The sequence below is a fragment of the Clinocottus analis genome, unplaced genomic scaffold (assembly GCF_023055335.1).
Source record: "Clinocottus analis isolate CAN_PGR_092001 unplaced genomic scaffold, fCliAna1.0.p SCAF_5, whole genome shotgun sequence".
Classification (NCBI taxonomy): Eukaryota; Metazoa; Chordata; class Actinopteri; order Perciformes; family Cottidae; genus Clinocottus; species Clinocottus analis.
In genome coordinates, this window is record NW_027176207.1 from 19725251 (window position 1) to 19748153 (window position 22903).

General features: G+C 46.7%; 2 protein-coding genes across 10 annotated transcripts in view; both read left to right on the plus strand.

Annotated features, from left to right (window-relative positions):
• fnip1 (folliculin interacting protein 1) overlaps window positions 1–19496 on the plus strand; it is a 34210-nt gene extending 14714 nt beyond the window's left edge. The window contains exons 5-18 of one of the 2 annotated variants that reach the window (XM_068600435.1): window positions 1–19; window positions 368–459; window positions 1588–1671; window positions 3853–3924; window positions 5069–5204; window positions 6524–6725; window positions 7114–7199; window positions 12227–12373; window positions 13843–14012; window positions 14664–16341; window positions 16425–16590; window positions 16685–16885; window positions 16975–17090; window positions 17667–19496. The exon at window positions 1–19 is cut by the window's left edge and continues 56 nt beyond it. In XM_068600435.1, coding sequence (XP_068456536.1) covers window positions 1–19; window positions 368–459; window positions 1588–1671; window positions 3853–3924; window positions 5069–5204; window positions 6524–6725; window positions 7114–7199; window positions 12227–12373; window positions 13843–14012; window positions 14664–16341; window positions 16425–16590; window positions 16685–16885; window positions 16975–17090; window positions 17667–17745 — 3248 coding nt within the window. In that variant the 3' untranslated portion in view covers window positions 17746–19496. The remainder of the gene's footprint in view (window positions 20–367; window positions 460–1587; window positions 1672–3852; window positions 3925–5068; window positions 5205–6523; window positions 6726–7113; window positions 7200–12226; window positions 12374–13842; window positions 14013–14663; window positions 16342–16424; window positions 16591–16684; window positions 16886–16974; window positions 17091–17666) is intronic. The other variant, XM_068600436.1, reaches the window with a different exon arrangement.
• Window positions 19497–20714: 1218 nt separating this feature from the next.
• The window catches only part of rapgef6 (Rap guanine nucleotide exchange factor (GEF) 6), a 106792-nt gene continuing 104603 nt past the window's right edge, over window positions 20715–22903 (plus strand). For 7 of the 8 annotated variants that reach the window (XM_068600426.1, XM_068600430.1, XM_068600428.1 and 4 more), the window contains exon 1: window positions 20715–21170. In XM_068600426.1, coding sequence (XP_068456527.1) covers window positions 21096–21170 — 75 coding nt within the window. In that variant the 5' untranslated portion in view covers window positions 20715–21095. The remainder of the gene's footprint in view (window positions 21171–22903) is intronic. The other variant, XM_068600433.1, reaches the window with a different exon arrangement.

The window sequence follows — 22903 nt, forward strand, 5'->3', positions numbered from 1 at the left end:
TGTACGGCAGCCTCAACACGTAAGCACACACACCAAACACACACACGCTTATTAGCACAGTGCTTCTCGCTTTGATTCCTATGACTGCTTCCTCCATTAGCCGGCATCTCCTCCTCCTCCTTCTCTCCATCTGTCTCTGTTATTGTCTTATTTTCCCGGTGTTTGTGTTTGTGTCGACTCGGTCTGTTTCCCGGTGTCATTCTGTCGCTCTTCATCCAGCTGAACACACTGTGTTCTGTGGGTCCTACCAGTCAACTTTAAAAATACATTAAAAATACATGTAAAAACAGCATGCATACAGTGGATTTAATTGTGTTTTTTTTCCGATTACACGTTATGAAATCACAATTTCTCTGTTCATCTGCAGGTTACAGGACAGCCTGGAGTTCATTGGACAGGACGGCAGCACCTCGAGGCCCGATCAGAACCCGGGGCCCAACGGCCTCCTGGGGAACATAGGTAACCGTGGAAACATAGCGCCACGACAAACCTTCTTTGAGCCTTTGATGACGATCCTCCTTGTTGTTTTTTTGTCACTTTAACGTAGTGAGTGAGCGAACACGACGACTTATTCAGTCTTACTTAGTACTGTAAAAGTCGGGTTATGAGCCGCTACTATTTTCGGTGGTTGTCCTCGCTAGCTCCCTGCTGTAGCCAGCTAGCGCTACTGCTACTCCCCGCTGTCGCAAGCTAGCGTTGCTGCTACTCTCCGAGTGGAGCCGGGGATGGTCCAGCTACCTTTGGTGGTTTGTTGGGGAGCTAGCAGGGAGCTAACAGCAACAGCGCTAGCTGGCGACAGCAGGAAGCTAGCCGGGACAATTACCGAAGGTAGTAGCGTCTTATTACCCGACTTTTGCGGTAACTGAGAAAAATCATATTTGACCATAAAACGAGCATTCACAGCTTAAACTTGAATTTCAACTTTTTCCTTTTGAGTTTCCCAGTTTGTATTATTTGTTAGACAATTTTAGTTTCTCGCCTTCTGACTCTTTTAACGCTCTGGGTTGAACAGAAACCGGGCTGCAGAGACTCTGCCAGCAGCTCTCCCTCGGCGCTCCCCTGCTCAAAACCTCGTGAGCAGTTGGAGGAAGTTCAAACTGGCCTCGCAAGCGCAGCTCGCTCTCTCAGCAAATTTGCATATTGAACTGCAGCATATCTCTGTTGTGACTCATCCCTGAGTCTCGCGGGGAGACTCTCGTCGTCTCTCCTGGTGAAACAATCTACAGCCCCAAAACAATTCACAGCCCCCGCTCCTCATAGAAAGAAGACTAGGTTTAAAGAAATAGGAAGAGCTGTTGGCAAATTCTATTCTTTTTGTGTATTTTCTCTGTCATCCTCACAGAAAAGACAACAAAAAGTTCACCTCAGATGTTTTCATTTTGATAAACTGTGTTTTCTGTGAGTGATGATGTCATTATTTCATTCCAGACTAAAAAAAACAAAACTCCTGTAACTACGATGCAACCATCTTTCCTCCTTCTTCATTCACTAACCACGGTCCATGTTTTTTTTTTGTCTTTCCTTCCCTTCTTCCTCCCTTCCTTTCCTTTTTTTTGTTTCTTTTGTTGTTTTGTTTGTGCTGCGCAGGATTTTCTCAGCTCTGCAGCCCGCGACGGGCCTTCTCTGAACAGGGCCCTCTGCGCCTCATCAAGAGCGCCTCTTTCTTTTCAGGTTGGCGCTTAAAAACTGGCCCTGACCCATGTGTGCCAGTTGCATGCCTGTGTGTGTGTGTGTGTGTGTGTGTTTGTTAGTGTGTGTAGATAGTAGTTACAGTAGTTGTGTTAGGACTCTCGGCGGCTGCATGCCTGTGCGGTGATTCTCACACTAGAAGGGGTAGCAGTATTCCCAGCATGCAATACTGTATATCACCTGGGTCAGATAGAAGCTGCAGAAACTTTTTAAAATTAGTTAATTCTGGCAGAGCGACGACATCTTGATTCGAATCCAAGTGGCACCAATTAAAAAGTGAAAACGTTTTATTCACTGCTGCTTCAAACGCAGACCGCTCCCTCGTCTGCTTCATGGCATCGTAAACCAAACCTGACATTTCTTAAACTATAAATATCTGCCAGAACTATCTGACCCGGTGCTGCAGGTATGACGCACGACAGGATGTGTGTGTGTGTGTGTGAGAGAGACGCGCGGCATGGTGTGTGTGCATGGGTTCTCACTGGTGTTGGTGGCTGTAGTACTAGTTCCCTCCTCCTCTGTGTTCTTCACTCACATAAATAACATGTCTTTGCCGGTGACTGTGACACTTTAGGCTTTAAGAGATCAATGAACTGTGACATCTTCAGTATTTTATGGGGTTGTAAGTTTTCCATTTTTCTCTCCTTTTTTTTTTTTTTTTTCAAACCCCCGCCCCCATTTTTAATGATGCGGTAAAAATTGCGCATCCGCTTTGGGCGGCGTAGAGCTGCTGCACCTGAGCAGCCGACGGGGAAATGCCTCGTTTGAGGGCACCTTGGCAGCAGCTGTTGCAGAAGAGGAAATAGTGACTCAGTGCTTCATTTTCTCTGCTGTATCCAAACCACAAGTTGGGGAATCCTTGGACGTCTATCAGTAGTATCAGTATTGTATTTGTATTACAGTAGTATTGCTTTAAACCTCGCCGAAGTATAGCCTTCTCACGATCCAGACGTCTACACAAAGTCTTTCAAAGCAAATGCGATTTACTCACTTCACTTCTTGACCAAACAGAGTGCGTTTTGGCAGCCTTTGGGCGGCTTTTTGTAATTGTTTTACATGAGATTGAAGTGTTTTGAGCTCTGTTTTTGTAAGTTTTTAGTTTTTGGAGAGAAAAAAATCCACTCATAAGTTGACTTTCTTCTCATTTAAACTCCCCGCTGAACTTCTAGGCAGTCGATAGTTGATGTTTTGTGTTAAACAAAGGTCTGCATGAGAAAATTCCCCCCAAAAAAGAGGCAGCGTATTGCAAAACGAAACCTTGCTCTGACAACAAAAAGGTGGTGCGCTTCACGTCATCCATCTGCAGAGAACATGCTCCGTCTAAACTTTGAACTGGACTACACAAAACTCAAGTTCCCATCATGGTTTACATCGTGCTGATCGGTGTATTCAGTGAGAGGTAAAACCTCTGTAAGTTTTTACTACCCACAATCCTGTTGAGGCCACCCCTAGGTTGGCACGACGTGCAGTTACCCGTGTCGGTATGCTCATGAAGCGCACACGCACACCTCCGAGAGCTTTACAGTAAAAGTTCACGTCGACTCCCTCGTTAATCATCTCGAGCGGACGATCGCGGCCTCTCTCCTGTTTCTCACGCCAGAGTGTTGACGAGACGGACGCTTGTGAGAGCGAGCACAAACGGGCTCGTGACATCAACGCCGAAGCAGCTGCTGGAGATGACGACCTGTTCCCGGAGTAGTGCTTTACGCTCAAATTTGATTTGGTTGTCGCACTAACAGCATGAGAGTCGGCCATCTCGCAGTAGATATTAGTCCCAACATGTTTGTAGTCTGATCGTGATGTCGTTGTTTTCAATAAACCACCTGTTTGTGGTTTTTGTAATGCTTTTATTCAAGAATTTTTAACCTTGTTTTAGATGTCCGGTGACTGCATCTCCCCACATGTAACCAGTATATGTGGGGGCCAGGTTATATCAAGAAGATTCTTTCATAAAAAAAAGAATTAGGCTTGCAAGTCTGACCGTTTGTAGTGAAACGATTGGCTGCAGTTCTCAAGGACTTTAAAGATTTTCTCGCTGCAGCTCTCACGTGGCTGCTGAGGAGGGAAAAGAGTAGAAGAGCCCCCTCAGCATGGGACATGATTACATTTTATGTTGCTAACATGTGTTTTTTGTGTCTCTTTTTCCTCCTCTTCTTCCTCCAGGCCACAGTCACCCCATGGACATGCCCGGCCGAGGGCTTCACGACGAGCGGGACAGCGGCATCGCCAGGTCAGGTAGGTCAACGAGACTAGGAGCCAAAGCCCGGATTGACCTACACTCTGCTCGCTTTCATCCCCACAGCCGAGCTTTGATTTGGGTTTCCATTTATTCCTGTCGCGACCAAAGACGGGCGAGGAAGTGAGGAAATCATTGGACTTCTTTGTGTCTCCTACGTTTCCCCTCAAACACATTATAGACTCCCACTTCAACTTCACAGCTCAAGGTCAAGAGTGCGGCTGTTAGATGAGCACCCCACGCGTTAACTGGCGCTTAAGCTGCGGCTTTACTACGATGGCATGCAGACACACATGCACGTGTATTTAAAGGTGAGCGACTGACAACCTAAAGCTACCGAAGAAAAAAGGATGCACAGGTGGAAGACACTGGAGGAGTTAGCTGGGCCTTTTCGGGTCTGGAAAAACCTCAACCCCCCCCGCCCATTTCCTCCTTATGCAAACCCTACCGTGCCCCTCTGATATAAGGGGAACTGTGCTTTCTGCTCAAACCCGGGCCACATGCAGAGGATCAAATATAGCCACTACTAGTAAACAAGCTTCTAATTCGCTTCCTCATCTCCGTCAGCCCACCGCGGATGAAGCGGGAGAACCTCTTAGCTAAGTGTGACGCACTCTGAGGCATAATCATCTCTCCTCTCTCCTCCGTGGTTACGTGGTTCTCTCTCTTCATACGTCTCACACACACACACACACACACACACACACACACACACACACACACACACACACACACACACACACACACACACACACACACACACAGACTCATTTGCTTACCCCCCGTGAAGTCTTCTCTCTTTATCTCTCTCCACACACAGAGATCTAATACGGTTCATGTGACCTTGGGTCGGTCAAAGCTGCCTGAGCTGTAAATAACCCCTGTGATCAGGGCTTGTACCTTGTTTGTGTGTAGGTTGTCATTGCAGTGTCAGGCCCAGTGTAAAGCCAGGTTGTCCAACATACTGCAGCATGTGAAACAGGCAAACGGATATTTAACTCTTATAAACGCATTGGTGAGAAGGAAGGGTATGTTGTCTGTTCTCCAGATGTGTGTGTCTGTGTGTGTTCACACATAATGAATAACCCCACTCACTTTTGTCCTCTTTATCCTCTCTTCTGACCCCCCGTTCCTCCCGTGCAGCGTCTCTGAGCAGCCTGTTGATCACTCCATTCCCGTCCCCCGGCTCCTCCCTGACCAGCAGTTGCGCGTCCAGCTACCAGCGCCGGTGGCTCCGCAGCCAGACCACCAGCCTGGAGAACGGCGTCTTCCCCCGATGGTGAGACACGGGGTCACCAACACGCACACCTGACGTTAGGATTACACCACAAAAGATTTGCGTGGCGTGAGCCAGTCGGCGTTGAGAAGCTCCGCCCATCATCACCGCCATCCTGCCGTTGCTGAATCAAACTGCTGCTGGTCCACCAGAAGTAGCGCTGGTAGTGGGTCCATTATTCAGACGCTGTTGTGGGACCACGGATCATATTATGAGCCCAGACACGATGGAGTTTGATGGAGTTTTCGATGTATGTGGAATTCATACAAGTATAAAGCAGAACTAGTGGTTATTTTCCGTGGTGGAAATAAGACACAGAGATAAGCCACGCCCCTTTCAGGTGCGAGTAAACGGACGCGTGTATTGTAGTTTATTCGCAACGCGTTTGGTGTGAACGCAGCATGATGCAAACACACCTGTGCATCCTCAAACACAACACTTGGAGAGGGGAAGTCTCCCTCCCTCGCTTTTTCCCTCACTGTTCAGTGCCTCTGACAGGCTTTTGTCAAGTTTATCCTGCTAGGACTTCCTCAGAATCCAGCTGTACACACCCAGACACACACACAGACACACACAGGGCTATGACTAGACAGGATGCTATGCAGGCCCTGCAAACGCAGCTGTCAGCCTCTCGAGAGCTCTAATCTTCCTGGCGCTCTGGTTCAGGCGCACCAAAGCGTCCCGTTTACCAGCTGAGACAGTAAAGAAGTGGCTTGGATTACAAATCTTTCACGTGTTTTCTTTGTTAAACTGACGTCTCAAAGTATTTGTTTCCGCTTCAGGAGAGCAAAAGCATTTTGAGATCACATCACTTCTTCCAAAATACACATTTAGATGGTCATTTCACTTCTTTGTCTTTTTATCTGTAGATTTCTCCAAAATTCACCAAAAGTTATGATTAGATAATGCCTCATTTGCATATTTAACATCCACCATCCTTTACACTTTGATCCCTACATATATTCTGAGGGGTTTTTATTTTTATTTATGGCCGTTGTCACGTGTTTTTCTGATTCACAAGTGAGTCGTTAATATTTCTTTTCTGTAACAGTATTTATTGTGAAATAATTCCTTATTTTCATATGTGTTATTTCAACATGCCTATACAGAACTGTACAAACTGTATTAACAAGCTGCAGAAGTACAAGAACGACGCTCAGCATTGTTCTTGTTAGTCTCGTACGGTCGGATACGACTTGATTGATCTTCCTGGGCATAAGTCCCAGGATCAAGATTTACACGCCAAGTTAAGCGTTTAAGCAGCCGCTCACATAAATCAGACTTTTGGAAGTTGAACTCTCCGTCTCCCTTCTCCTGGTCAGGTCGGTGGAGGAGAGCTTCAACATGTCCGACGAGAGCGGCGGCCCGAGCCTCGGCGTGACCCGGAAGAAGAAGATCGCCATCGGGGTCATCTTCATGCTGTCCCCCAACGCCGGGGAGAACAGCCGCTTCCAGGACTTCTTCTTCTCCCACTTCCCTCTTTTCGAAAGCCACATGAACAAACTCAAGAGCGCAATCGAACAGGTAGACTTTCAATGCGTTTGTCTCTCCCTCTTTTTTTACGTTGTTATCACGGGAGTTGTCCTGCTCGTCTTCATCGCCTCCCCGTTGGACACTGTGAAGATGAGGCTGCCAGTGGAATGCATTTAGCAGTGAGATATGAATAGCATCGAACGCTAACTATAATCTCTCCGCTGTTGTAAGGATCAGAGTTGCAGTCAGATTGACCGGTCAAGGGTCATTCCTGTGGTTCTGTTTACTGCCGTCTGTCAAAGCTCTGGATGTCTTCCAGTTTCACCCCCCCTCTTCCTCTCCCTCGCAAAATTCCTAGCTCCACCTTTCCTGTAACTGTGTTTGTCGGCCACCGGTGCCAAATATCTCAAATGGCAATGTGTGTTGTGTCACTCTCAAGGCCATGAAGATGAGTCGGCGGTCAGCTGATGCCAACCAGAGGGCTTTGGCTTACAGCCGGATGGTGGACGGACTCAACGAGTTCAGGTTGGACAACGACTCGCATTCACGCACTACAACAGAGACAATAATCTTTACGAAATCCATTTACACAATTCATTTATGACCCCCTCATTGCGTTTACCACTACACTTGTCAACACCGGCGCTTTTGTTGAATGTGCATGACGGCATAGTTGACCTTTTTTAGAGAGTGTTTATGGAAACGATACCACACCGCATACTTTATAACTTTATAATTGGGGCCTGAGCACCGACCAGCTGTCGGCAGGACCCGATTTAAAACGGAAGGTATTATTATTTATGCTAATTAATCTCCTCTTTTTTTTTTAAGGGATTTACCGTGCGTTGAAAGATGTGATGCACTCGTCAGGACTCATAAAAATATGACATGGTTTTTGCAGCACTGGTAAAAAGTTTAATATCCAATGGCTCCACGGTGGAGCCAAAATGGCTCAATAGCGCCCCCTATAAAGCTGCTCGTTGAGGTTTCGCCTACATGCAATGAAATTTAATACGACTTAAACTGCACAAAAAGGCCTCTTGGATGTGTACCTCAAAACCAGACAGGAAGTCAGCCATTTTCTATTTAATGTGAAATGTTTAGCCTCTAAAGTCGATGCACTTTAACAAACTCCTCCTACAGATTTAGGCATGAAACTAAACTTTGTTGTCGATGTTGTATCGTATGAATATATATACATCTATTTTTGGAGTAAAAGTTGTCAGAATCGAATATGTCCTTTTATCAGCCTCATATGAGTTGTCCAACATGCATTTTAATCCAAAGCCTGGTCCTCTACTGTTCCTGAATGTAGATCACAGAGTGCCCATACTAATAGTGTGTCACTCATGCCGTGACTAACCCTTTGGCAGCTTAAACGACACGATTAGTATTTTTGGCATAGTTTCAGGCATACTTTGAGCTGGTGGGCTACGGGTGGGCACCGCTTCGTGTTTATTTTCAGTTCACAGAGTGGTACACTATGTTTTCCACTGACGACGTCTGATATCCCCCAGCTGCTGACAAAAGAACCAGATTTTAATTATTTTTTACGACTGTATCCTAAAAAAATGCTGCTTTTCGTAGCTATAATGTTGTTAGCGTTAGCTACACGGCGGCGTCTCTGTATCACGAGGGTAAACGTATGTAACCTGACACTGACGCAGGAGAAGGGATTCTGTTATTCTGCTCCAGTTACTGACGCCGGTGTGCCGAAGGTGTCGTCAACGATCAATAATTGATTCTTGGAACGCTCCATGTGGATTATGTGAGAGGCTAGCAGAATGCTAACGATGTCTTCGCCTTACTCACGTGTTTTTAAAGGGGGGGAAAAAGCTAATTGGCGACACATTAACGAATCCCAGTGAGAGACTTTTGAAATGTGCCTGGTGAAAGAAAGCAGGAACTCGCAGTTCCCCGTACCTGCGGTGTGAGCAAACCACAGATGTTGCATTGAAACCGGCAGTGCATGCTGGGAGTTATTGCTTTATCGCTTTGGTTATGTTTAGGGAAGCTTATTTGGAGGCCGGAAATTGAAAAAGCTACCGGTTTCTTCTTGGCTCTGCACCACAACTGCCCCGTTTTTAAAGACGATGCTTTATTTAGTTTTACGAGAAACTGCAGTTCCCAATGAATGAACGCATCAGTTTCTTAAAAATCATAAAATAAATCATAAAATCTTCCAGATTAGCTTCTGAAGTTGTGCGTTGACGGTTCTTGGTACTGTATGCATGTTTGATACTCATAAAACACAAACTTATTTTAAGTGTGTGTACGCATGCCTTTCTCCACCATAACTTTCACTTGACACACACACACACACACACACACACACACACACACACACACACACACACACACACACACACACACACACACACATGCACGCTGGCAGGCAGAGATCCTCTCCTCGCTGCAGTCATATGCCTGTTGGCAGCCGGCCACGGCAACCCAAGCCCCAGGAGTGGCAACCCTATCCGCCTCAGACGCCGGCCACGAGCACCAGAATAGTAAATAACATGCGAGTACCAGCAGCAGGAAAGCTGTTACCCCGGGACAAACAAAATATCTGTAAAATCTCACCTTCAGACGGGAAGCTAAATATAAGCGTTGCCCACCTTTGCCATTCGGGAGGGGGGGGTTGGATATTATGGCACACGACTGAAGGAAACTAGAAGAAAAATGCCTCATGATGACGAGGCCGATTCTGCTTTGACGCAGTTGGGAGGGCGGACACATGCTGACGGAGATAAGCGGTGCACTTAGCAGAAGCATAAAAGTCACAGCAGCCAGTTTGGGGTCATGTTAGGGTTTGTAGTCGGAGGGAAAGGGAGAGGCGCGGCCACTCAATACAGCGCGTTGGGTGTCTACTTTCAGCCAACAAGCCTCAAACAGATATCCTAGGAAAAGTTGCTAGTGTTTTCTTCCTTGGAAAGCCAGCAACACGTGTACATTTACACTTGTAACTTTGCTATAAACGTCTGCCTTCACTTGGTTAAGTTCAGAAAAAGATCCTCGTTTGTGTTAAGAAAATGAAAATACTAAAGTGACGTTGCAATTAAATCAACATTGCCTGGGTGAATAATCACCTAAAGCACACATGAAGGAAGGGGAAGCGGGGGGGGTTTCAACGTCCTCACTCATGATTATTTTGCAATGGCGGATGAGAGCAGCCTGGCCTGGTAAATGCTTCAGAGTTGAGTTGTTAATGCAATATTTATGTCCACCATGTTGGTTCTTAAAGGTGTTTTATTAGTGAAAAGTGAACTGAAGATGATTGACAGGTCGCTGCCACGGCATCGTCAGTGTTTTGCGTCTTCCAACTTTAAACTTTTCACAGTGCGTTTTTCAGTTAATGGAAGGGAATTGTTACATTACAGTTGCTGAAAAAACATTTATTTTTCAATGTTTTGATTCAAGAATGTTTTGTGTCACTTCCAGTTGCGGAAAAATCAAGATGGCGACGGCCAAAAATGCCACACTCAAGGCTTCAAAACCGCAGCCAGGGTGCCGTCACAGTGACCACCACCAACTCTTATACTCAGTCTTGTGTTTTTGCGCAGATTGAAATGATTGAATAGTAATCATAACCAGAATAATTCTGAATATTATGTTTAGCTGTATAACACGCACGGGGCTCTTTAGATGGCCTGAAGGAAAAGCAGCACACGTCAGAAGCCGTAGATGAGGTCAGAATGGTTTGAATCGTTCCCTTCATAGTGAAGTAATTCCAGTCTGCCTCCTCGGTTTTAAATTGACGTCACTGCTCTTTAAAGTTCACCTGAACAGCTGCTCCTGCTGAGACGGGATCTCCCACTCCTTTATTACTTCAATAGTTAACGTATCCACAGTGGGGTCAAGTGGGGCTTTATAAAGCCACGGCTAAGTCAACCCGTTTATAAAACCGGATAAAGCGTTATTGGGTCGTTGGAACTAAAGGGACACGTGTTCCACGCGTCTTTAATAAGGATTCATTCATATTAACTCTTTTAAGTTACTAATTAATGCAGCGAATCATCCTGGAGTGTATGTTTCTCGTGCACTTGATGAACAGTTTATTCCCTTTTTGAAGGCATAAAAGGCGACGAAAGATTAGCATAGCTAATTTTGGCTGTTTGTAAAGCAAACAGAGTTGTTTTTCAAGGAGAGAGAGAGGTTGCATCCTTCTACACGACTACAGTCACTATGTTGATATCAATCAACAGGTTTCAGGTTACAACACAACTGTGAAGTCAAGAAAGAACTACTTGCGACAAGTGTATTGCAATGCGGGTTCATCAGTTCTGCTTTAAACCCATAAACACAGTGCACACGGTGTTCCTGTTTCCTTTGCACAATTGCACCTAAAATAGCTCGATTTACTGGAATACAGGAGTGCTGGTGAAGCCCGGCCACGTCTCTGTCAACGGCTTCTTTTATAGCTCGGGAGGTTGTGAGTTTACGACAAAATAAACCTTGTTTACGGTCTTTGATCTGGGTTTCCAGTGAGAGCGAATCCTCCAGCCTGGAAACCGGCACCGAGGTTTTATCTCCCCCATCGGTCTTGTGACCAGATCACCGGCACGATAGCAGCTGGAGGTTTATTGCACTTATAAAAAACTCACAAGAGCTGTTGTGTTATTGATGTCTGCTGGAGATTTGCAAATGTCCCACAGATTCACTCGATCTATGTGTGCAAAGAGACTATAACCATCAAATATAGCAAAAACAACAAAGTCAAACAAACATGACAACAATGATAATCGGCTTGTCAATCATGTAATCGTACTAATAGTTTGCAAGGAGGCATAGTAAGCTGATAATTGAATATAGCAAAAACAACGCAGTAAAGCAAACATAATGATTCTATTATATAGTCATTATTATTGATGATCTTTAATATTAGTCTAATGAGGAGGTGGATGATGATGATGATGATAATAATAATGTAAAACCATAAGAAGCACTAATAGAGTTAAAAGTCAAAGCAGTGTAGAGGCCGGTTTAAGAGTCAAAGTCTAGAGGCGGCGACTCCTCGTGCGTGTTTTCCATCTGGAGACTTTGGCATTTTAGAAAACCCATTAAAAAGAAAAAACGCCCGATTCTCCACATTCCTCCGGCGGCTGAGATCCCCCCCGTCAGAGCTCGGCCTCCAGCCGAGACTCCAGAGACCCACGCTGCATGGACACTCCAGCGGGCCCTCCTCCACGGACAAATGCCCCAACCGAGCCACATACAGGCGGATATACACACACAGGCGCACTGTACAGGGCGGGAGACACACACTCACACACACACACTCTCACACACACACACACACACACACACACACACACACACACACTCACACACACACACACAGGGTCTCCCATGTCCTCAGTGCAGACAGCAAAGCTCTGTGAACTGAGATCTCTTTTGTTTACCCCGAGAGACAATAACCAGTCTGTCTTCCCCATGTCTGTTTTCTCCCTCCTCCTCCTCTTTCATTCGCCCGTCTCCCCCCGACCTCTACCCCCGTCCTCCTCCTCCTCCTCCTCCTCCTGCTCCGCCTCTTCCTCCTCCTCTACCTGCAGGATGACCATCTGCGACCTCTACACCATGCCCCGGGTGACCGAGCCCGTCTGGCTGACGATGATGTCCGGCGCGTCGGAGAAGAACCAGCTGTGCGGCCACTTCATGAGGGAGCTGTCGCTGCTGATGGAGCAGGCCTCCAAGAACCAGTTGAGTGTGGAGCGTCCGCCGGTTCCTCCGCCGTCCGGTGCTGGGGTTACGCTCGTTTTTAAACGGGTCTCGTCCCAAAACCCTCGGGGGTAAAAGGGGCCTTGTGAAGCACCTAGACAGAAATCTAGAAACCTCGCAAAGATGAATTCAATCCAGTTTATTTTGTCACTGCTTTTTTTTCTTCTTCTTCTGTCTCTTCATTGAGATTCTCCTTCTTCTTCTGTCTCTTCTTCCTTGTTCTTGTTCTTGTTCTTTTTTTAATTTCTTCTTCTTCTTTCTTTCTTTCTTTCTTTCTTTCTTTCTTTCTTTTAATTTCTTCTTCTTCTTCTTCTGTCTCTTCTTCGTCTTCTGCTGTCGAAACAGGAAAGAAAACTCCTCTAATGAGGAAGAAGGGAGGTCGCGCTCAGCAGCAACTAGACGTTAAGAAATGCTACACATGCATCGTTTTTTCCCACATCTTTTGTTTGCTTTTACTTCCCGGACGAGTTTATCAACACACACACTATTCATGCTGCTCTATTCCTCCCAGTCTATGGACTTTCTCTCCCTTTCTTTCTCACACACACACTGAACCTCTTTGCGTTTATTCGTCTGTGAATGAGAAGCGCCCGGCCCGTCTCTGATTGCTTATTGTTGCCGTCACAAAGCCGCGTAAAGCCACTGCTAATTGTGCGTGTTTTGAATTGGTAGCGAGGCCTTTTTATTGAACATGGCACCTCGTATTCAGCATGGAGGATTTTTACGTTCAGAATGAATGCGTCGAGCGTGAAGGACAGGAATGAGAGCTGCCATTTTCTTTTTTTTAAAAGACGTGTCTGCGTTTTTAAAGTTGATGAGGGATTCAAAGCAAAAATCAGGTTAAACAAACTGGAAAGCCGGGAAATTAATTGAAGGATGAGAACGGAAAAAAATTGAGGAGGAATTGCAGCAACGGACTGACGACCAAATGTTTACGACGTCAGTAGCAATAAATAGTCCTAATCTGTCCCTCACTACACGTTGTCATGCTCTCTAAATCTCTGCACGCTCTCTAACTGTGACCAGGAGAGTTTCTTTACCGGCAACCACTTGTCCTACTGTATGACATCACGTATGACATCACGTATGACCTCACGTCTTTTCTGAGGCAGTATTCCCGTGACGACTGCAGCTCGAGCACACGATTGAACTTCACTACCACGACTGTGCGTTGAGTCATGAGACAGGAAGGGAAGTGGATGCTTGTGGTCAGGAGGGAGAAATGAATCATGCTAATAGGTGTGTGTGTGTGTGTGTGTGTGTGTGCGTGTGCGTGTGGATGTTTGTACGTGACATCCAGCAAGAAAACTTCTCAAAGTTCTCCATGTAGCGTCTTAACCAAACACTGGTCTGGAGGGAAAACCAGCGCTCCCAGCCAGGAAGTAAAAAAAAACATTATTGTTTCTAATCTTCTCCGCGCTGACCGACTCCGTTATCTGATATTCTCCAGGTTCCTCCCGGCGTTGCTGACGGCCGTCCTGACCAACCACCTGGCCTGGGTGCCCACCGTCATGCCCAACGGCCAGCCGCCAATCAAGATCTTCCTCGAGAAACACTCCTCCAAGAGCGTCGACATGCTGGCCAAGACGCACCCTTACAACCCGCTGTGGGCGCAGCTCGGTGAGGCCAATAAACACACACTCAGAGGCAGACAGAGAGAAAGAGGGAGATCCACTTTGTTCCATCCGGGAGTGAAATTAAACACTTGAACGTATCCCGACCTGCCAGTCGTTTAGTTACCGCAGCACAAAGACAAGTCGGGACGATCTTCTTCACATGCGGCGCCATTTAAATTGGCATTTTTAGTGACGTAGGTGGAAAGCAAATCTTGTTTAAATCGTCTCTGTGGCTACGTTTCTCACAAGAGGTTTCCGTCGGCGAGGAAAATGCTGCTTTAAATAATACTGCGCCGGCATGAAAGCTGCATATCATTTGGATATTTCACCTCCTTTGTGGAGTTCTAAACAAGTCTCTGGTTTCTGTCTGCTGATGCGTTTATACCTGAAGTTAACTCGCAGGCGGATATAGCGAGTCATGGTATTCTATAAATACGCAGGCATCAATACAAAGATTGTGCCGAGGACTCCGCACGTTCACCTCAAATGACACTGGAGGCGTCTCGACGGTGAGGTCACGGTGACCCCTAGTGTTCACAAGAGGGAACTGCAATGAAGAAAATTGTGCAACTGTTGTTTCTTTTTTGGTGTGTTTTAAGAATCCATGCCTGAAACCTTAATAATATTGTTTCTTTTCTTCTGTGTGTGTGTAAAGGAGACCTGTACGGGTCCATCGGGTCCCCGGTGCGCCTGTCGAGGACGGTGGTGGTGGGCCGCAGACAGGAGCTGGTCCAGCGACTCCTCTACGTCCTCACCTACTTCATCCGCTGCTCGGAGCTGCTGGAGACGCACATGCTGGACAGCGCCGAGGACGAGGCCATCGTCCTGCCCGGCTCCCTCATCACCACCTCCCTCAGGAAGGGAGAGGTGGAGGAGTCGGACTACGTCCTGGTCACCGTCCACAAGCCCAGCGGGGACTACTTGTCCCAAGGCCGGCAGGCGGAGGCGGAGGACGGCAACTACCCTTCGGACAACAGCCTCCAGAGCAGCACGTACACGGACACGGAGGTGGACGCGCCCAAGGAGGAAGATGAGGAGGAGGAGGAGGAGGACAGCAGTGAAAGTCAAAGGTCTGGGAGCAGTGTGCTTCGTACGGGACTCGGCCAGGGCAGCGACCCCGTTATCAGGACCGCAGAAGCGGCTGAACCCGCGGCGACGTGCAGGCAGTCCAGCAGCCCGCCGGCCGCCGAGGCCCGGCTGGAGACGGTGCTGCGCGTTGGCTCGGCGTCCCCCAGGGACCAGGTCTGTGTGCTGGACGCAGAGACCGAGGGCGACCTGGAACGTACCGACCCGTCCGGACCCGCAACCCTTTCATCAAGTCCCTCCCCGACTCCCGCCCCCACAGAGGGTTCCAACTCCAGAACGGACGCCGGCACGGGGAGCCCGCCCACCAGGGCGCCGGCTTCGCGGACCACAGAGAGCCCTCTTGAGAAGAAGCCCCCGGATAAGAACCCGGTGGCGGCCACCGCACCGGTCGTCGCGATACCCGTGAGCGCCGCGACGGGGCCCATGGCTCTGAACCCGAAGGAGGGCGAGGAGCAGCCGGCCACAAAGGTCACGTTCCTCATCGGCGACTCCATGTCTCCGGAGTCGGACACGGAGAGCCGCAGACGGAAGGTGGAGAAGGATTTCAACGAGTACAAGAAACAGCAGCAGCAGCAGCAGCAGCAGCAGCAGGGGCAACTTTATCAACCGCAGCAGCAGCAGCAGCAGCAGCAGAGAGGAGCGGAGACAACGAGCGGCAACAGCAACACTTCGGAGGACCAAACCCAACAGACCAAGGCGGCCCCGGCGCTTCAGCGGGTGTCCAGCACGATGCCCAAGTGGAGGCCGACCAGCGTGGACGATTTCGATGAGTATTTCAGTCAGGAGAACCCCGTGGAAACGCGGACTATGGACCATGTGGCCGAGCGGCAGGAGGACAGAACACACAGAAGCTCACTGGACCCCTCGGGAGCCCGCCGGGCTCACGTCCTCCAGGGCGCATCGAGGGTTCAGGGTTCGGGTCTCTGTCTTAGTTCAGGTAGCGGAGACGCCGGGTCCGGCAGAAAGACTTTGTTGGACGTGGAGGGCAGGTGCCGGTGTGGGTCCACGGACTCCTCCGACGCCTCCTGCTGCTACTGCGGGGGCTGTTCCGCCGGGCGGGATAAGGATTTCCCGGCGGCGGCGATGGCGGCGGCGTCGCTCGGCAAAGAGGACCAAAAGAGCAAAGCGGCGCCAGTCAACGACTGGGAGATTCCGCGCAACGAGAGCTCGGACAGCGCGCTGGGCGACAGCGAAAGCGAGGACACGGAGGACTGGCAGGAGGAGGAGGTGCTGGTGCCGTTTCCGGGGTGAGCGGCGCCACAGTCTGCTTTGCTCATCTAAAAAAACCCCAGCAAAGACGCACATCTCACGTTTTTTTGGGGGTTTTTAGGTCGAAGCTGGTGGAGAACTACTCGAAGCCGGGCATCGCCAACTTCGGCCGCTCTCTGTTCGGAGGCTTCTGCCCCACCTACGTGCCGGACTTCGTGCTGCACGGCCTGCCGAGCGACGAGAAGCTGCGGCAGTGCCTCATGGCGGAGTTGACCCACGCTGTTCAGGTAAAGCGCCGCCGCAGCGGTTTTGTTTTTTTCGTTTCGCGTGACTTTGCAGGGCGTATTTTTTTTTCATCGGCTGCCTTTCTCCTTTCCGCAGCACCCGGTGCTGGACGAGCCCATCGCGGAGGCCGTCTGCATTATCGCAGACACGGACAAGTGGACGGTGCAGCTGGCGAGCAGCCAGCGGCGAGTCACGGACGCCAACAAGCTGGGGAAGGAGGTCCTGGTGTCCAGCCTGGTGTCCAGCCTGCTGCAGTCCACTCACCAGCTCTACAAGCTCAACCTCTCGCCCAACTTTGTACGTGGCATGCGCCTCTCGGTCGTCCGCACGGCGCTTCTGGTTCCCCCGCTCTCCTGCTGATCGTCTCCTTCCTCTCTCCTCCGCAGTGTATCATGCACCTCGAGGACCGCCTGCAGGAAGTCTACTTCAAGAGCAAGATGCTCGCCGAGTACCTGAAGGGCCAGACGAGAGTCCACGTGAAGGAGCTGGGCATGGTTTTAGGGTGAGAAGTCCTTATTTTTTAATTCTCCTCTCACGGCTGCAGCCACTACTCCTCTGACCAACAGGTGGCAGTGCTGCTCTCCGACAAATAGAAACGTGTTCAGAATAAATAACAGAAAACATGGCAGGCGTCGAATCATGAAGCTGGTTACGCTTTAGGGCGGGGCTTACTGTGATTGACAGGTCTCTACCAGCTTCTCTTTGTCACTCCAGATATGGTCACTTCAGTTCACTGGTTGCAAAAAAACAAAACAAGATGGCGACGGCCAAAATGCCGTAAAGACATTTTATGATGTGAACACAATTTAAATAGAAAATAATTCTCTTTAAATGTGTTGAAATAAGAATTATAGATTTATTGATGGAAAAAAATCTATGTAAGTTATTTTTGCAACACACACACACACAAAGTCACGTAACTTTTGCTTTAATTTCTTACGCCCGGCGTTTAAAAGTGCAGGTAATCTGAATCTCAATAAAATCTCAATGTCTATTGACTGAATCTGTGTTTTTATAGGTTCAGTTCCTGTTATTTTAAGTAGATCTCACCTCATCCTGGTCTTTGCTCTCGTTGCAGAATCGAGTCCAGCGACCTCCCCCTGTTGGCCGCCGTGGCCAGCACGCACTCCCCCTACGTGGCCCAGATCCTGCTATGAGACCTGGGGGAGCCTCCTCTCCCCCCTCCTCCATCCTAAACCCTCAACGTTGGATCTTTTGCATCCGAGGCCTCGAGTCCTCACTCGCGCTGCTGTAATGCAGGCGTTGCACCACAAGAGGGCGCACTAGAGACCACAAAGAGAAAGGAGACCGCATCTGAAATGACCTCCAGCTGTTTGAATGTTTTCCTTTTGTTTATATGTTTGGACACAAAAAGCCAAAGACTTTATTCTTTTGTTTCTTTTTTTCTAGTTTGAGGATGAAACTTTCAGGACATCGACGGGATAAAAAACGATGGATTCTTTGATCCTCCGTGTACAATCTGAAACCCAAGTGACGGACTACGAGTTTAAAGGAAACGGACAGTTTTTTTTATTTTGTATCTTTATGACTTTGAGGTAAAATATCATTGAGAACATTATCAATCTCACGCCAATTATGTTATTTCACCTGTTTTTCATGTATTTTGTTTACAAGCCAAATTTCCAATTCGAGACGTCTCGACGACTAATTTAAATTGTCTTTTTTTTTTTTTTCAAAACTGCAAACGCACACCTCGACTTGAGCGGTCACGTGACGCGGTGGCGGGCGAAAAAAAAAGTGGCTTTGACATTCTTACCGCAGGTACAGCTCTACCTCAGATCTTCACATTACAGCGATCCACCGAGAAAAACTTTTTTTAAAACGCTGTTTTTAATCAGAGGAACGTCGACTACGTCGCTGTGTTCTCTGAGGAGGAAATAAAGGAAAAGGGAAGGTCGTCGTTTAAATTCCCCTCGGATGAGCGTCACTCAAACGTATTTTCGCATCGGAGTGTGTGTGTGTGTGTGTGTGTGTGTGTGTGTGCGTGCGTGCGTGTGTGTGTGTGTGTGTGGCTAAAGACGTGCATCACCCATGTGTATTTTAAAAACCAAAAAATGCTGAAATATTTTCACACTTTTATAGCCACGTTATTTTTACGATGTTTACGACGAGAGAGAAAGAGACAGACACATGGAGGCCTTACCGCGCATTGAACTGCATCATAAATATATTGGTTAACACTATTTCGTGGCGGGTTTTCGCTCACGAAAAATACACAACTACACATTTGTACCTTTCTTCTGTTTGACGTTGACGGATGATTTTTTTTTTTGAATAGCCAGGGTGCGATTTGATCATCTCTAAAGTAATATTATCATTATTTATTAAAATATTGTTCGTCATCAGTTGACACCGTTGGAAATAAATCTATTTTTGTTATATCTATGTAGAAAATAGTTCAAACTGATCATATTTGCGTTCATTCATTCAAGTAGTGAACTGCAGGTTCTTTTGTGTCAATAATAAAACGACACAAAAATCACATTTGAAATGTTATTAAAATCCTCCCTAAAGATTGCAGCTCAAATCGCACCCTGCATGTGACCCGAGTCTTAACGGAGAGCTGCTGACGCCGGTTGAATCGATTTCTAGACGTCGCTTTTGTTACTTTCATCCTTATTCTATTTTCAAGACGCTCCGCTGTATCAGCCCCCTCGTTTGCTTTCTACGAGCCAGCCATCATGTTTTTTTCTCATCCCTCTTCGCGTACGAGTAAATTATTTAGTCGGTATGTCGGCACAGTTTGTGTAAAACTGTACATACTTCCTGTTTATTTACGTGTATTTGTACAGAATGTTCTTTTAAAAATTGTCTCCTTTTGGATTATTTTTTTTTCTTCCCAATTTTATGGGAATGTTGTGCAATAAAGACGGCGATATTAAGAATCTGTGTGTCTCCCGGCAATGTTTTTATTTCCTTTTTTATATTTTATTTTGTACAGATTTACACGTTTCATTCCCGTGAAATGTATTTATTTAAAAAACTTAAGTATATATATGTATATAAATGTGTGGAACACTTTATCCAAGAATATAACTTTTGTTTGGATTAGTGGTGGTTTGACTTCTTACTGCTTCAACCATCTGGCTCACACATTTTACATTTAACATTTAACCTTTTCTTTTCTGGCTCCGCCCCCCCGGAGGTAAAATAACACACGCACACACACACACACACAAACACACACAAACACACACACCGCAGTTATGCAACACGAGGAAGGCGCGTCCCCTGACTATAGCGCCAACATGAGCGCGTCTCCTGCTGTCAGGAAGCACGTCTGTCTCCACATGGAGAGCATTGAGGAGGCTTTGAGCCCACCGGTGGTTAAATCAAGCGCTTAGTCTAAGTTTAAATAAAATGAATCCCATCAAAGTGACACGTTTTGTAGTTTTAGCTGTAAATGTTTCCGTTAAACTCAATAGACGTGAATGCTTGAAAAAAAAAGCATTTCATTAGTCTGTCTGCATTTGGTGTCTGCAGGTTTTTGACTTCAGAGGTGTCAGAGGGAGGATCGGTGCTGCGTTCAAAGACTCCTTTCAAAGCTCGTAAACTAAAGGTGGAAACTTGGTTTATTTAAGGGAGAATATCTGAATAAGTTTGGGTAAAATAAAAACAAAACAACTAGTTTTACAAATAAAATGATTTACTAAGGTGCATTATATATTTTAATTCATTAATATTACGTTTACTTTAATTGCTTTAAAACAGACATTACTTGGTACGGTCACAAGCTAATGCAACTATTCTCTTTTTAATTATAATTATTTATTATGTATTAAGTAATTTTTAATTGAAGTATGCTTTTATCTGGATATATATATATATATATATATATATATATATATATATATATAGTATTTTACACTAATTGTGTGTACATTTGTGTGGGAAATACTTTTTATTCATTTTTTATATATTTTTATCTGGCAACATTTCAAAATACAAAATATTAAATTCAATCTTTTATTTTAAAAAATCTATATTTTCCTTTCCACTCTTCAGTCTGTCAAATGAGATGCTCTCATTTCCGATGGCCTGTAAACGCAACACCATCTCCGCGTAGACAGATGTCGTCAACTAAAAAAAGGGAGGGACCTAAAAAAAAGAAGAAGAAGAAATCTGAACTCCTGGATCCGACTGTCGCGAGCTACTGAGGTGGACGTTCCCTTCACCGAAAGATGTCCCGACTCCAGGACCACATGTCCCGCAGAGTCTACTTCCTGTCACGGTCCAGTGGCGTCGCCTCGTATTCGCGACGCGCGGTAGTTTAACAAGTAAAAAAAAAAAAAAGAAGAGAAAAAGTTTTTCGGTTCCTCTCTTTTCCTGGAGAAGAAGGAGCCTCCATCCAAATGCTGCGGGGCGGCGCGCAGCTCGGCAACGGCATGTGAGGCCGTCCGGCTCGGACAGAAGAGCTGCTAGGAGTCGGTGAAGAAGCGAGGACGCTGGATTTGTTTATTTTGTTGTTGTTGTTGGAGCCGACGTTATGAAAATGACCGGAGCCATGGAAAGTTCTTTCAAACTGGCTTTGAAGAAACCGCCCCCGCTGCGGACCGCAGAGGTAAATATAACTAACGCTACTTTTTTTTTAACGTCTTTAGCTTTAGCGTCGTTTGCATGTTAGCTAAAACCAGACGTTGTGTATATATTGAGTACAAATACACACTTCAATGGACAAAGTTGAATATTATAATAGTATAATTTACATGAGAGGACTCTGGTGCCCAAGCGGAGGCGCGGGGACCAAACCGGGTCCGCGAGAGTCAGATTATGGTCCGTGACATGGTTGCTTTTTTGGGGGGGTTTGAAAGTACAGTTTACTGCAATGCACTGTGGGTATTTTTTACACAAAACATAACAGAGGCCTGAAACACAGGAAGTAGTTTGAGGCAGGCCAGTTAAATAAAAAATATCACCCTTCTTCTTCTTTTTCTTCTTTTCCTCCTTTTCCTTCTTCTTTTCCTCCTTCTTCTTCTTCTTCTTCTTCTTCCTACTCCTCTTCTTCCTATTCCTCTTCTTCTTCCTCTTCTTCCTCATCTTCTTCTCCTTCTCTCCCTCTTCTTCCTCTCCTTCCTACTCTTTCTCTCCCTCTTCCTGCTCTCCATCATCTTGTGGAAACACATCTAGTCGTCATCCCTCCATCCCCCGCCCTCCCTCCATGTTTTGGCTGCAGGTAACAGTTTAACAGTTTTGAGGTGGCAGCATTTTACAAAACGCTCAATCAGAGGACGAAAAATGAGCCCTCAGCTTTTTGAAAAGGTCTTTTTTTCTCGCTGACCTGCTGCCGGTGATCCTCCTGTTTGTTTGTGGGCAGAAAGCCTCTTTCACGGCTCACAGAGGGCTTTTGTGCTCCTGAACGCACCATAACAGACGCTTTTAGTCCACGAACACACGACACAGTCGCAGGAGTGAGGTGCATGAAGTCACTAAATTTAGCTCGGTCCTCCCACGTGCAGCAGTGATGCTGAACACACACATATACAGGGAAAAGTTTCCATGTGGTTTATTCATGTTCAGGGGTGGGTCTGCTGCTTCAAAACATTTAGTTTTACAGTATTTGTCACCAATAATATGCTGCTTTTCAATGACACAAGTAGTTTTTTTTGCAGTCCAAAGGGAAGTTAGCATCATACTGATTTCCTTCGACAAAATGTTATTATTGCAGCGTAATTGAGCTCTTTGGCAAACACAAGTTCACAACGTTTTTTTAATCTTCACAAACAAACTCCATTTTGTATGATATTTGAGCGCAATCGGCCCAGATTAATAAGCTAAGGTCGGGCGCTAACGTCGGGTGCTAACGTCGGGTGCTAACGTCGGGCGCTATGTTAACATCGGGCGCTAACGTCGGGCGCTAAACAAGCGTGAGTTTGGACAGTGAGGCTTTTTAAAGACGTGTAAAAATTGCTTCAAAAATCACGGGAGTCGCCATCTTTTACAGTTTTTCTGCCGTATTTTAGAGTTTAGGAGAGTAGAGACGGGAAGATAAATAACCATCTAGATGGATATCATCACCTAAGTGATTTGAAAGAGCTGTTTAGCGCACGATAATTGCACAAAAATGAAGAATAGAGCCTGCTTTTTGTATTTAATGTTAAACTGGACGACGTGGAAAAGCGTGGCATGAGAATCAGGTGTGTGGTTCTCGAGGTGAGCTGAAGGTCTTGGAAGTAAAAGTTTCAGACGTGCAGATGTTGAGCTTCGTGCCTCGCCAGCGTTCCCATTTTTCGTTGTATTTTCCTTGTTTTTCCCGCCCGTCTCCTCCCCACCTGCCTACCTTTCCTCGGTTGCCAT